At 40.2% G+C, this 13,186-nt stretch overlaps 1 protein-coding gene across 1 annotated transcript in view; it reads left to right on the forward strand.

The window, feature by feature from the left end:
* Positions 1 to 13,186, forward strand: part of ARID5B (AT-rich interaction domain 5B) — a 178,514-nt gene that overhangs the window by 78,025 nt on the left and 87,303 nt on the right. The window contains exon 4 of the mRNA XM_072823215.1: positions 9,342 to 9,572. Coding sequence (XP_072679316.1) covers positions 9,342 to 9,572 — 231 coding nt within the window. The remainder of the gene's footprint in view (positions 1 to 9,341; positions 9,573 to 13,186) is intronic.

Raw genomic sequence — 13,186 nt, forward strand, 5'->3', positions numbered from 1 at the left:
ACATTGATGTGAGGAAGTTAATTATTCTGCTATTGATCTGTCCTGTATCACCCCTTAATGGAGGTTAGTCATGAGTGTGGGAGCTTAAAGGTCTCTCAAATGTAAAGGGTTTATACAGATGTTGCATAGTAGGATTGTGGTTCTTGCACTGATGGCACGTGTAAGATGCAACTTGAAAATAAAAAGCCATATATATAGAATATATATATACTCTAAATATATGAAAAGGAAACATATATATATATATAGAACATATATATGTTCTATATATATAAAGATGGCAGAAATTATTATGATTTTTAAAGCCAGTTGGACTAATGAGGTCAGGTTTTTTTGCCTTTCAATTGTCGTGGCAACCATAGGGGCTGACTGGATCATAGTTCTCATTCCTTGAAGTCAAGACAAAGTTGAGTTTAATGAAGTTCAAATCCACCGTAACAGCCTTACCTGGCCCACTAATAAATAAATAAAGGTGTGAGTTAATCTCTGAGAAAACTTTTGCCACGGTTTTTAGAGTAGGAGGAATTTTGTCTAAGCCCTGGCTCCCTGGCGTTCTCATAGATTCTTTATATTTTCTTCTTCTGATACTGAAAATCATTTATCCTAATGAATAAAGAGAATGGCTAACTATAGCCTAACAATTTGTGAAGGGGAGGCAGGTTAAGGTAGGTCAGGCTTCTTAGAATCCCACTCCAACCGTGGTCACCCCGTTACCCACTTGGCAGTCTGGCCATGTGGTCTCAGGAGTAGAGACACTTATTGCCTAGCCACAGTCACGTGCAACATTCACATTCAGCTGACATGAGCCATATGGAAGTAGATGCAGAATTCTCAGAATGAAATCTAGAGTGGCTCCTGAATGTGGCTTAGGATTCAGTGACCACTTGGGAGAACCTTGGAGATTGAGCTGGCTTGCTTCCCAGGGGGTTCGTTTGTTACTCAGAGAGATGGCAGTGTTTGGTTTTAGTTTAGCCTGGTATTGTTTTCCTTTTGGAGTGAGGAAGCAACAGTCAGGGCAAGAGCCAATATGAACGTACTAATACATATTTTTATATTTGTGTGTCCATGTAATTTGAAGTGGCTGGCTTTGGGAAACAGCTAGTTAAAAGCCCCGATTTTGCATTTGAAATATTCTTTGTTCTGTTTACAACCATGCACAGAGAGATTTTCCCACATTTTCTTTTTTATAAGTTCTCCAGTGATGTTTTCGTGGCCTATCCTGGGAAGATCTGTCTTTCCATTTATCAAAACAAATGGCAAGCTGGGGACCATTTAAAGTCGTTTTTTTAGTTAATAAAGCCAATCTTCTTGTTCTGTTATGTTAAAAGTACATTATCTTTTTATTGCCAGCTCTCTATGGCTAGGTCTGTTTTCCGTCTTAGCAATCTCAGGGCTGCCCCCATTTGCTTACTGTGTAGAGAATTACAAAATCATCACGGGTGGGGCAGTACCAGCTGACTTACAGTACAAACCATTTCTCAAAATAACCACAACAGTGCAATACTGATGTGTCATTGACGTCACAGTATGTTTTTATGAAATAGTTTGTGGCATTTTCATTTCTATTCCGGATGGAATCTTGTTCTCTCTCCCTTTTAATCAGGCATTTAATTTATTTTTATTATTAATATTTTCCACTCCTTGTCTTGGCATGCCTCCAATTTAACAGCTTTGATGAGGGGGAAAAAAAATAACAACTGACGACCCATCTTCCCCCACCCAACTCTGCAACATCAGTTAACTGCAAATGTGTTTTCCCCTTTGATGTGTATTTACCCCTGGTACCAAGGGTACCTACTGCCTGAGGAGAGATGTAGAAATATGGCGTGATGCGTTACACACTCACACCAACTTGCGATCAGGAATTGATAAAGTTGATGTACAACTTTGGAATCTGAAACACTTTCTACCCATCCAAGCTATGTAGTCATAGGCACTGCTGCATTTTGCTTTTACAAATATCTTTCTGTATAATGTCCTGTAATTAGAACAGGAAATCATTGAGTAACTGTGAGATGAATAAGAGCACTTAGACTGAAAAGAAAATCACCTTCCGAGAAATTATATTCTCTCTCTCTTTTTTCTTTCTCTCTCTCCCCCCCCCACTTTTTTTTTTTCTGCGTGTTACAATGTTGGTAATGATAGTAACAGCTGTAGCTGCTCTTATCTGTAGAATTTTCATGCTTAGGTTTTCTGAAATGAAAAAAAAATTTCCTTTTCAGTAATAATCAAAAGCGAATGGACAGAAAATAGGAAATGCCTAATTATGACAAATATTCAGTGTCACAACAGAGCAGCAATTAAATGGAAACTTCAGTATAATTGTCAATAGCAGTAAGAATTGGACTCATGCCAGGTACATAAAGTTGATGCTTCGCCGTTGGTTGGTTGCTAGGAGCACGGTGAAAAGTAGAAAGCTTTGAGAAAGGAATGCCTAATGTAATAAAGTAACAGAAAGAAGCATAAATCATTGTAAGAGCCTCTCGTATTGACATTATTTTACTTAAATTGTCTCAAAACTAGACATCAAGTTTTATAACATGAGCAAATTCATATTTGCTTGGGGAAAAAAAAAGAACACTGTATGTCGTCTTTGAAGGACTGGGGACTTTGTGTCTCAAGCATAGCCTTCATACATATTTGGAATCTTTTAAGTGAAAATCTTTAAATGTTTGTTTCTATTGGCATCCAAATGCATTTGCCCTAATACGATTAAGAGAACTAAAGGGCAAAATACTTGGCAGATTTTTCAGTTGAGGTAATTAGGTGCAGGAAGGAACATGCATACTTTTTCCACCAGGCTCTATAAAATCCTAGTGCAAAGATTTTTTTTTAAGGTTTTTTCTTTTTTTTAAGCTTACTGATTTTAGAAGTAGATTATAGTGGTTTTCAGTAAGCATAATAGTGTGATGTTTCCGCAACAAGCCTTTCCTTTCCCCCTCACCCCCCAGAATGAAAAAGAAAGTTACATTTCTAAATGTTGTGTGAAAGATAAAAGCAAATTTCTCCTCCGGAATTTATGTTTTCAGCCTCCTGTGCGTTTGGTCACCATTATCTATTTTTAAAAAAAATAGCATTATGGATATTTGAAAGTCAATGCTCCATTAATTCATTGTGTTTGCTATTTCATGCATCTCTCTTTGTATAAAGACAACTTGAGCAACGTGCTATTCAGAATGAATGCCTGCTCTTACCCTCTCCCCCTCCACCCCTTCCCCATTCCCAGCCCAACTCTGAGGATTAAAGCAATGGTATACAGTTACTGTTTGAAAAGCTTGGGTGGAGTCTCACGTTATAATTACAGTTTCTCTGTGGAATTCTGTTTTGGACTTTGAAAATATATAAATAAGTGAAAAATTGACATTGAGAGAGGTTAACAAAACGTGTAATTATGATATAAGCACAGGATTAGGGTAATTTTGGTTGAGCATTACAAGCAGTGTACTTTAGGTATTAACTTTTAATAGGCAAAATTCTTCTCATTGAAGTTGAAATGAGGTTTAGTAATTTTGGGTCTCTTATTCCCTTTGAATATTTCATTTAAAAATAGGCATATTCAGTTTTTTTTTCTTTTTTGGTGGAGAGGGAATTGAGGAATGGGATGACATTTTAATAGTGTATCATAATATGGCTTAAAAATTTCAGTCTTTGCTAGCAACAATTTATTGCTGATCATTTTCTTTTGACAGAAATCAAGTAATGCCTATATAACCCAACCAACTACAGCTGACTAGAATGTGTTAGAGTAGGATTCCTTGGGGTAATACTTTGATTTCTTTTCCAATGTGGGTGTGGTTGAAAGAAAATCTTTGTTCCAGGAACACTTTGTTTGTCTTTTGCTGAACAAATGTACAATTTAGCCATTCTTTATTCATTCTTAGATTTATCTGCTAGACCTATTATGAATTAAAAAGGGGAAAATGTCCTATGCAGCATTTATTGGCAGCCTCTGTTTCATGGGTAACTGCATACGAGTGTTTGTTTATATGTACATGAAATGCATAAGGAAGAAAGAAGTAGTGAGGAATTTAAATAAGAATTCTTGAAAGGGTTGTTTGGCTTTATTTGTTTCTTAGTGTACTAGGGCAAAATAAAATATGACAGCTGTTGAACAATTTAATAGTTTTGTAGCTGTATGAGGAAGAAGTTAATTTAATGCAAAGGCTTAGGGGAAAGTTACGGGATCATAGAATTTTAGATCTGGAAAGCTCTTCCAAACTCAAAATTTTATTCTCTGTTATACATACCTTTCTTGTGAAGGTGACCATGCTTTGTCTCGAGAAACAAAAAAAAATTATCTGGTTAACTAAGCATGTCTACTGAAATTCATCCAGGGTAAAGTTTCTCTGAGGTATCTTCAATCAGAGAAACTTTACCCTACATGAATTGTTGGTTCTTCCAGGTCTCACCTTTACTCTGGATCTTCTCTGTGCTCTCACCTAGAACGCTTGTTAATTTTCTTAGGAGTCCTGAGGGTCTCGTGGGCTTTGTTCGGTTTTGTTGGGGTTTCATTCATTCTTTTTTTTTTTTTTTCGGTAAATATTAAAGGCGATTCCTATGGGGATGTCTAATTGTAAGGTTGGAAATTTGCCTCTGTCCAAACAATGCCAAATGGAGGGTTCTTTTCATAAGGAACAAAATTATCATAATTTTTGTGTTGGTATTATTAAACATTGCCACATTAGGTCAGGTCCCAACTGGGCCTCTAGCCTCTTAGTATGGAGGAGGTTCATGAGGCTCAGGGGTTCTGGACTTGCACAATCTAAAGTTGGCTTTATTTCCTATTATGTGAGTAGAAAGCAAAAAGTTGATATACCTAGTACCCCCCCTTATCCATGGCTCCAATGGGTGCCTGAAACTGCATATAACACCAAACCCTATCTCTATAGGGCTTTTTCCTATACATACATACCCATGAGAAAGTTTAATTTACTAGTTAGGCACAGTAAGAGATTAACAATACCTAATAGTAAAATCAAACGGTAAAGTAGGCTCTCTCTCTCTCTCTCTCTCTCAGATTGCCTTATTGTACTCGCCATTCTTCCTGTGGTGATGTGAGGTGATAAAATGCCCTTGTGATGAGAGGAAGGGAGGTGAACAACATAGGCACTGTGATGTAGTGTTAGGCTACTACTTGACCTTCTGATGATACATCAGAGGGAGGGTCATCTGCTTCCATTGACCACCGTTGACCACAAACTGCAGAAAGTGAAACCTCTGGCAAGGGGGGGGTTGCTGTACGTGAAAGGTGTGTCAGTACTGTTACATCATGATGGTGTGAATTACTGTTTCCCGAAGTCACAACAAGCTGATTTATTTAACTGGAGTAGAATTCTGGCCTATACCTGGTTGAACTGTACAGTCCTTGATGCAACAGAAGTTTCATACTTTATGTGACCAAAGCCTATCATCCTCATCCCTAATACTGTACATTAATTAAATCTCTAATAATAAGATGTCAAATAAACAAAGATTATCTTTCAAGCACGCCCACATAGGAAAAGAAATCAAAGTATTAGCTTAATGAGCATTGTAATTTTGCTATTATTAGTAGGTGTGACATTTTGTCATAAGGAAAATCCCTTGAACTTGGAATTAAAAGACTGGGTGACAGTCTCACCTCCATCACTTTCTGCTTCCTGGAGATCCCGGGCTAGTCACTTGGGTATCTGAACCTGTTATCCTACCTCTGGGTTGGGGGATATTAACGAGCGCTAATCCTACCAATAGGGTTGTTGTGAGGAAGAAAAGAGATGTGTTTTGTGGAAGACCTTTGTAAATTTTTGTGTTTTACCATCAGTACCAGAAATCATAGTAGTATTTCTAAAGAAACCATCCTTCTGTCCCTCTTATTTTTAGTTGAGAGGTCTTTTTTCATTTGCCATCTTCTGTGCTTCCCTCGACCATCCTGGGAGAGTGGCAAGGAGAAGGGAATTTGATCCTATATTCTGTTCTGGGCACAGCGGGGGTGTGGATAGAAGCAGATAACTGGAAACAGGTTATAAGTACGTGTACACTTTGGAGCCCCAATTTGTGATGTTTCAACAACAATCTTTTGACTTTATGCTAGTGTAAAAGCGATAGGCATTCAATAGAAGCTGTACTTTGAATTTTGAATTTGGATCTTTTCCCAGGCTAACCATACATGGAGCAATACCATTGTGGTGCTGGGTGTCAGCCACGAACCGCAGCTCCCAGACAGCCATGCGGTCACGACAGTGACCATCCAACACCCAGCCGTTCTGTACCTATGCAACCACCCTGTTTTTCACTTTCACTACAGTAGTCAATAAATTACATGAGATAGTCAAATAGTCATTATAAAATAGGCTTTGTTTTAGATGATTTTGCTCAGTGTAAGTGTTCTGAGCACAGTGAAGGTAAGCTAGGCAAAACTATCGTGTTTGGTAGGTTAGGTATATTAAGTGCAGTTTCAACTTAGGATATTTTCTACTTACAAGGTGTTATCAGGACATAGCACATCAAAAGTGGAGAAAGATCTGTGTGTGTGTGTGTGTGTGTGTACACACACACACACACACACACATTCAGAGAGAGAGAGGGAGAGATCAAAACCCAAACTAAATAAATTACTATAGGTCTACACAAAAAGGTAAACCCAAACTCAGAGATAGTGATTTCAAAGTTTAATGTGCATAAGTTCCCTGGAAGCTTGTTAAAAATGTAGATTCCTGGGCCCCAACTTTAGATATTCTGAGTTAGTGGTTCTGGACAAGCCCCTAGAGTCTGCCTTTTTACAGTCACCCCAAATGATTCTGATGGGGGCAGTCCCTAGAGCATGCTCAGACCTACTATCTCCAGAATGAATGGACATCACAGGACACATTTCCAGTACTTGGACCCAAAGGAGCTGGCAGGTTTTTCCTCCAACAGAAAGAGGATTCATGGCTTGGCTTGTGCTTTGGGAACTGCATGAAGAAAGAAGGATAAATGTTTCAAGATAGATTGAGGAAACAAACACAAAAATCAACCAACCAGCAAACCCAGGTCATTTCTAAGCACTAAAGATAGCCAGGGAGCTGACCACATCCAGAACAGAGAATTAGGAAGAGGTTAGAGATGGCATTATCAGGAAAAATGGGCAGAGAAAAACAGAAGGAGAATAAGGGGACAAGAAGGAAGGCAAATGCCCCCTAGCATCCAGGTGACATCTTCTGCTGTAAAGGTAACTGTTCCATTCTTCTGCCATCATTCATCCTGAAAAGCACAACTTCCTCCGTTTCATCTTACGAACACTGAGAAACTAGTACAATCCCAGTACAGAAAGCCGATGGCACAACCAGGATAGAATTTTGGAGTAGTGTCTAGATTCGCACAGTATTTACTATTTACAGGAGGTGGTAGTAGGTGTGGGGCATGCTGACAGAAGTCCTGGGGGTTCATGGTTACACCCCTGTCCCTTGTCCACGGTGTCTTGGACAAGGAGAGTATGACAATACAATTGATGCATTTGGGGGCTGCTTATTCAAATAGGACTTAGGTACCCTGGAATCCTGATGGTGTTCAGTGATTATTTCCAGTATAACTTTATGTGCTTTAACTCTATAGAAAGCACAAATTCGAACCCAAAGTGTGAACCGGCATCTTGGTCTGCGGTAAAAATCTCAAATTGTAACGTCTTGGGATGTATATCAGCATTTAAAAACTGAACTTCATTTGGGGACTTGCCTTCAATGTAAACATATTTCCTTGTAATTAAATATGCCAGCTGACAAAGTGGCTACCCACAAACCAGGCAGGAGTCTAAGAAATGTAAACTGTTAAAAGATGTCATCTTGAAAGCAGCTAAACATCTCCATTCTCGAAGAAGCCTCCAGCCCGAGGAACTCAGTGAACATAATTAGAAATACATCTGGGTATTGGCCTCCTATCTGAAAAGGTCACATGCACACCTTCCACTGGTACTGGTTATATTCCATCATTTGTTCTGTCCTTACTCATTTGTCTCCCACTGGTTACCAGATGGCCACGATAATGTTGGTATCCTTAACAACTGTCTTGTGCAATTCCCGGCAGCATGGTAAGGGCTCAAAATATTGAGTGTTTTCCCTTTGGATAAGCCAGTGACATATCTGGGAATTGCTTACAAACGCGCTGATGGTGTGGTTATAGAGAGTGATGGCAGACCAGGTCATGGAGCCTAAATTCAGCTTGACGTTATGCAGGTGGCAGGCTACCAGAGGGGTGCTTTTGCCATTTCTCAAGCTTCAGGTGAAGGAAGGAGTCCTCCATGCAGAATCTGGTTTTTATAAATAAGCACTTAATATAGTGAGGTGTAGATAAGCATTAAGATCATTGTAAAAAGGAGCTTCATGGAAGTTGCTGAAATGTTCTGAGCTAAGTTGGTTCTGATGGAGCTGTCACAGGATGCTTGGGGAGTCTTCTCAGCATGGTTCTCTGAGTTGTGCCAAGTTACCAGATGGATTCAAGGCACATTAGAAGCTAAGGGGCAAAGGAAAGGGGGGACAAGGCAAGTGGATGTATCAATCAAGTTGGGATAGGTCATGCTGCAAAAACAAATAACCCCCCAAATTGCAGCCTCACTTAAAACAACAAAGGCTTCTTTTGTGCTTGTGTTATATATCCATTTAGGACCAACGAGGGCCTCTGCTCCATGTCGCTCTTGCCCCAAGACCCTGACTGACGGTGCAGCCGCTAAGCGGCAGGGGAGTGTGTTGTAGTCAAGCACTGGCCCTTCAAGTCACTTCTATCATATTTTTTTGATCAAAACCAGTCACATGGCCCCTTGACTTGAGTGGGCCAGGAAGCATGGTCTTTCCACAAGACCGTAAAGAGCACCAGAAATATTTGCTGAACAGCACCAACCACCACCCGATGAGATGACGATACTGTTTGAACTTACAGGCGTCTCTCTGGGGCCAGATGACCTTTCCAGAGACTTCTAGCCCTGAAAGATTATATAATCTCAAAAAAAAGAAAAAAAAAAGCAGACTCTGGGAAAATGTATAAAGAAGCTCAACCAAATTGTAATTTTGTTCTGCTGATGAGGCCTTGAATGCTTGTAATATAAATGAGGCTCTTTCTACTGCTTGCAGGTGGCCCAAACCTTGCCTCATCTGTCCACCTGGCCTTTCCTCCGCGGTACCCCGAGGCCTGCGAGCGGGACTGGGCTGGGGAGGTGGGGCCGCCGGGGTGGGCCACCGCGCAGCCTGTGTTGGGGATGAGGTGGGGGGGAGTCTTGTTTGCAGTCTTGTTTCCCTTCCATTCGAAAGCAGAGCGATCGTTGGGATTGTGGCATGGCCACGGCTGCCCGGTGTTGGGGGGAAGAGGCTAACGGACGTGTTCTCTTGTTTGTCTAGGGGAGGACGAGGAAGAGACGAACGTGATCGTCCTCAGCTACCCTCAGTATTGCCGGTACCGGTCCATGCTGAAGCGCATCCAGGATAAGCCGCCTTCCATTCTGACGGACCAGTTTGCGTTGGCCCTGGGGGGCATTGCGGTGGTCAGCAAGAACCCGCAGATCCTGTACTGTCGGGATACCTTTGACCACCCAACTCTCATTGAAAATGAGAGTATATGTGATGAGTTTGGTGAGTCTTTTTATTTTGTTCTCTCCTTTATTTTGTGCATGTATGTTTGCTGGTTTTCGGTGCCCACCAGGAGCGGTGATGGGGGACAGGGCTTAGCCCCCCCGCCCAAGCTCTGTGTGCCCCCCAGATGACTGTGGCAGAAAGTGCCATCGCCTCCTTGGCAGCCTCTGTTCGCCAGGGTAAAGGGTAATTATTTAGAATTTGTTGTTTGATAGAGGGTCTGAAGTTGCTTGGTCGACCTTGAAATTGGACTTCAGGACAGGAAGCTTTCATGTTCGCTCTTTCTTAAAAGGCTTTGGCTATTCAGATACTGATTTTTTTTTTTTAACTAATCACTCCCTTTTCAGTGTGATAAGGAACTGTAAAAATGCACCAGTTGTCACCACTTCAGTGCTATAGGGCGAATGGATAGATTGATGAGAGATAGATCCCTGTGCCCCTTCATTTTTTCATATGTATGTATGGTTACACATATATATCCATCTTTGCTGGGCACAGTGTATAAAAATATGTATAGATATTTATATATGTGTGTGTATATATATCTAAATTCAGATCTCTCTCTCTTTATATACTATGCCCCCCAAAGATGGATATGCACACATAATTTTATCTGCATCTCTTCTAGCCAATCAGTCATGTGTCTCTATAGATAGAAGCAAAGGAGAAGATATATCATAGGTTTGGGAGCCTTTGCATGATGCAGTGAATGACTGGAGGCAAGCCAGGATCACATCTCTCACATCTTCATTTTCTCATCTGTTTGTTGAAGAGATTGGATCATATCAGTGATTCTCAACTGGCTAGGCAGGGATATCAGAATACCCTGGGGGTGCTTTATCAAGCTATACATGTTCCTTGGAAATTCCTGTACTTACAGAGGCAAAGAGGCTGAGACCCATGGCCCAGATAGAGCACTGATAGGGTCCCTTTGAGTTGAAACATTCCTTGATTCTGTCGTCTAAGGTTTTCCCAAGGATCCCCAGTTTGTGGATTATTCGGATTCAGAGTTTTTGCTTAACTGATACAGGCATCAGCAAGGTTTGGGAAATCCACTGTGGCCTCTCTACTCTCATTATTCGTGACCCCAGCAGCCCTTTACCTGCTGCTGCAGGGGGATATTGTAAGTAGGGGTGAGGGTGAGGGATGTTCCAAAAGAGAAGGGAGGAAAGAGGAAGGAGACCTTGGTTCATTGGACATGGCATTTTTTTCCTTACAGACTTTTTTTTGGATGCCTTTCACAACTCTGTCTTACCAGATGACCACCCGTCTATAAGAGAACAGCAAGGTTTATACAAGTTATTTATCCCTTCTTCCAAGAAGAATTTATTGTCATATTTTTAATATTCAAATAATCATTTTATTCAAGTAGGTGAAGTATCCAGTACATTAAAAAAATACCCCTCTTTTCAGATCAGCATTTACAAATCTTCCCTTTCTAATACTTCTGTTTTGAGTTGTTGTTTTTTTTTTTTTTCCATATCCCCTACTCCCAAACCCTCTGTCCTGCTTGCCACTCAAGAGGTCTGTAAATTCCTGACACAAAATAAAACTGAAGGAATGCTTTCCCTCATTTAAGAGTAGTCAAAGTTAGAGTATCACAGCATAACATAGTGAAAAATGTTTTAACCTTTTTGGCTAATTTAAGAGTTATTAGTCATTGGGCTTCAAAGCTATTGCGTCTGGAATTGGTAATAGAAAGAAGTTCCAATTTAACAGTGATCACAATGGTTGTTAAGAGTTACTAAATTAGTTTTAAATGTTCTCACAAACACAAGCGTCTGACTTTTGAATGTTTTCCCGAACTTTTCTTCTGGTAAAGCTAATTTTAATGCTGTTTTTTCTTCTCCAGCCTCTTAGAATGGAAACTTTCTTTTGGAATAAAGGTACCTTTACAGAACTGCTAGATGGCCAGTTTAATAATTAGAATATTAGATTTTTTCTTTTCATTGAGTTTGTACTTCAGATAGTTTGTATTTCGTGTAGTATTTCGTTTTAGTAAGTGAACCCCTCTTCCCCCCCACCACAAAAGCTTATTTTTGACCTGATTTAAACACTTTGCCAGCACCCCACCCCCGCCTTCCACTTTTGGTCCTACATCTAAATTTCCAGAGAACACCCTTTTAAACTTCCAACTGGTTGTATTTGAAATCAACATGGGTTAAAGCGTTTGTTAAAACGTGGGGTTGGGTTTCTCTAACCAACTAACAGTTGGTAGAAGAACATAAATTTAATTAGTGACTAGCATTAAACAAATGTTCCTAATATTAAACACTGCCAGATGACCGAAACACTTCTGTCAGATTACCACGAGTGCCAGGGGGCCCACAGACGAATTTTCTACACAGTATATATTCTGTACCACACGTTTGGTGACTTCAGTAATTGGTCAAATGTAATTTAGGTAACAGTATGCCTAGGCTGTAAAAATCAAATTTTATTAGCCATATCACCAGGTGGATGAATGGTGGAGCTGATGGCAAAGAGTTTATAGCATTTAGCAGCTACACCTTTGACACATGAAATTCATAAATTGCCATAAAATACCTGCAAGGCCCTTCTCAAAAAGGACAGTGTCTGCTTTCCTATGATTAAATAATGTTTATTTTATTAACCAATATATTTTTTGCTTTCTTCTATTAAATGGGATTATGGAGTGGGGGTGAGAGAGGGTGTTCAAAAGATAAATAAAACACAGTTCTTGCTTGTTTGGAGGATTTAAAATTCTAATTGGGGAAGACAGGATTAACGCACCTGAAAGGTTAACTAATGTTACAAGAAAGTCAATGATTAAGTATTTGGTGAGTGTTGCAGAAAGCAAGCACAGGAGGAATTTAGCAGTGGGCTGGTGGGGTGGGGGGCTTGGGAGGGTGATCATGAGAGGCGTCAGGGAAAGCTCCGTGAACAAGGCAGGACTCGGTCTGGTTTTCAAAAACAGGGAGAAAGGCTAATAGAAAATTTTTCGGAAACAACCTAAATCACTTAGAATTCATGTCGTGACTCTCCATGTCAAGAATGGCTGCCTTCACCGTGGGTCAACTGTTGGCCTCCACTAGGTTTGTTTGCCCTTCATGAATGGTCTGGTGCCCTCTCTGCCAGGAGGACGTGAGTGTGAGTCCACGGACCAAGGCTGGGGCAAATCCAGGCAGTGGCTCTGGAAGTGGCACTAGGCTTTCTTGGGCAGGAACGATCCACATTTTCTCTGCGTGACCACCTTTCCCAACTGCTCAGACACCTCCCCCTTCCCTCCATTGTTTAAATGTTGTCCACGGAATAACAAGTTTAATTGAACAATAAAAGTGAGGCTTTTAAATCTACAATGAATCCCTATAAATAAATTCTCCGAGGAATTTTATGAAGCTGTTTAATGAAAAGTTTGATTAGAAACTATTAAAGAAAAATAGAATCGATGAAATTTCATCATTTAGTCCCACATTACAGTGGTGTCATTTTGATTTTTATTTACATTGAGATATTCAGAATAGAGTAAATATATCCTGGTTTTAATTAACTATCCTCCTTACTTGGGAAAGGTTATTTTAGGCTTGAAGGGTTTTGATAGCGTACCATCTGCTTTCTTCCGTGTGTTTTATTCAAGTCCCTTCCCTGCTTAC

This window comes from Canis lupus, chromosome 4, assembly GCF_048164855.1.
Source record: "Canis lupus baileyi chromosome 4, mCanLup2.hap1, whole genome shotgun sequence".
Taxonomy (NCBI): domain Eukaryota; kingdom Metazoa; phylum Chordata; class Mammalia; order Carnivora; family Canidae; genus Canis; species Canis lupus.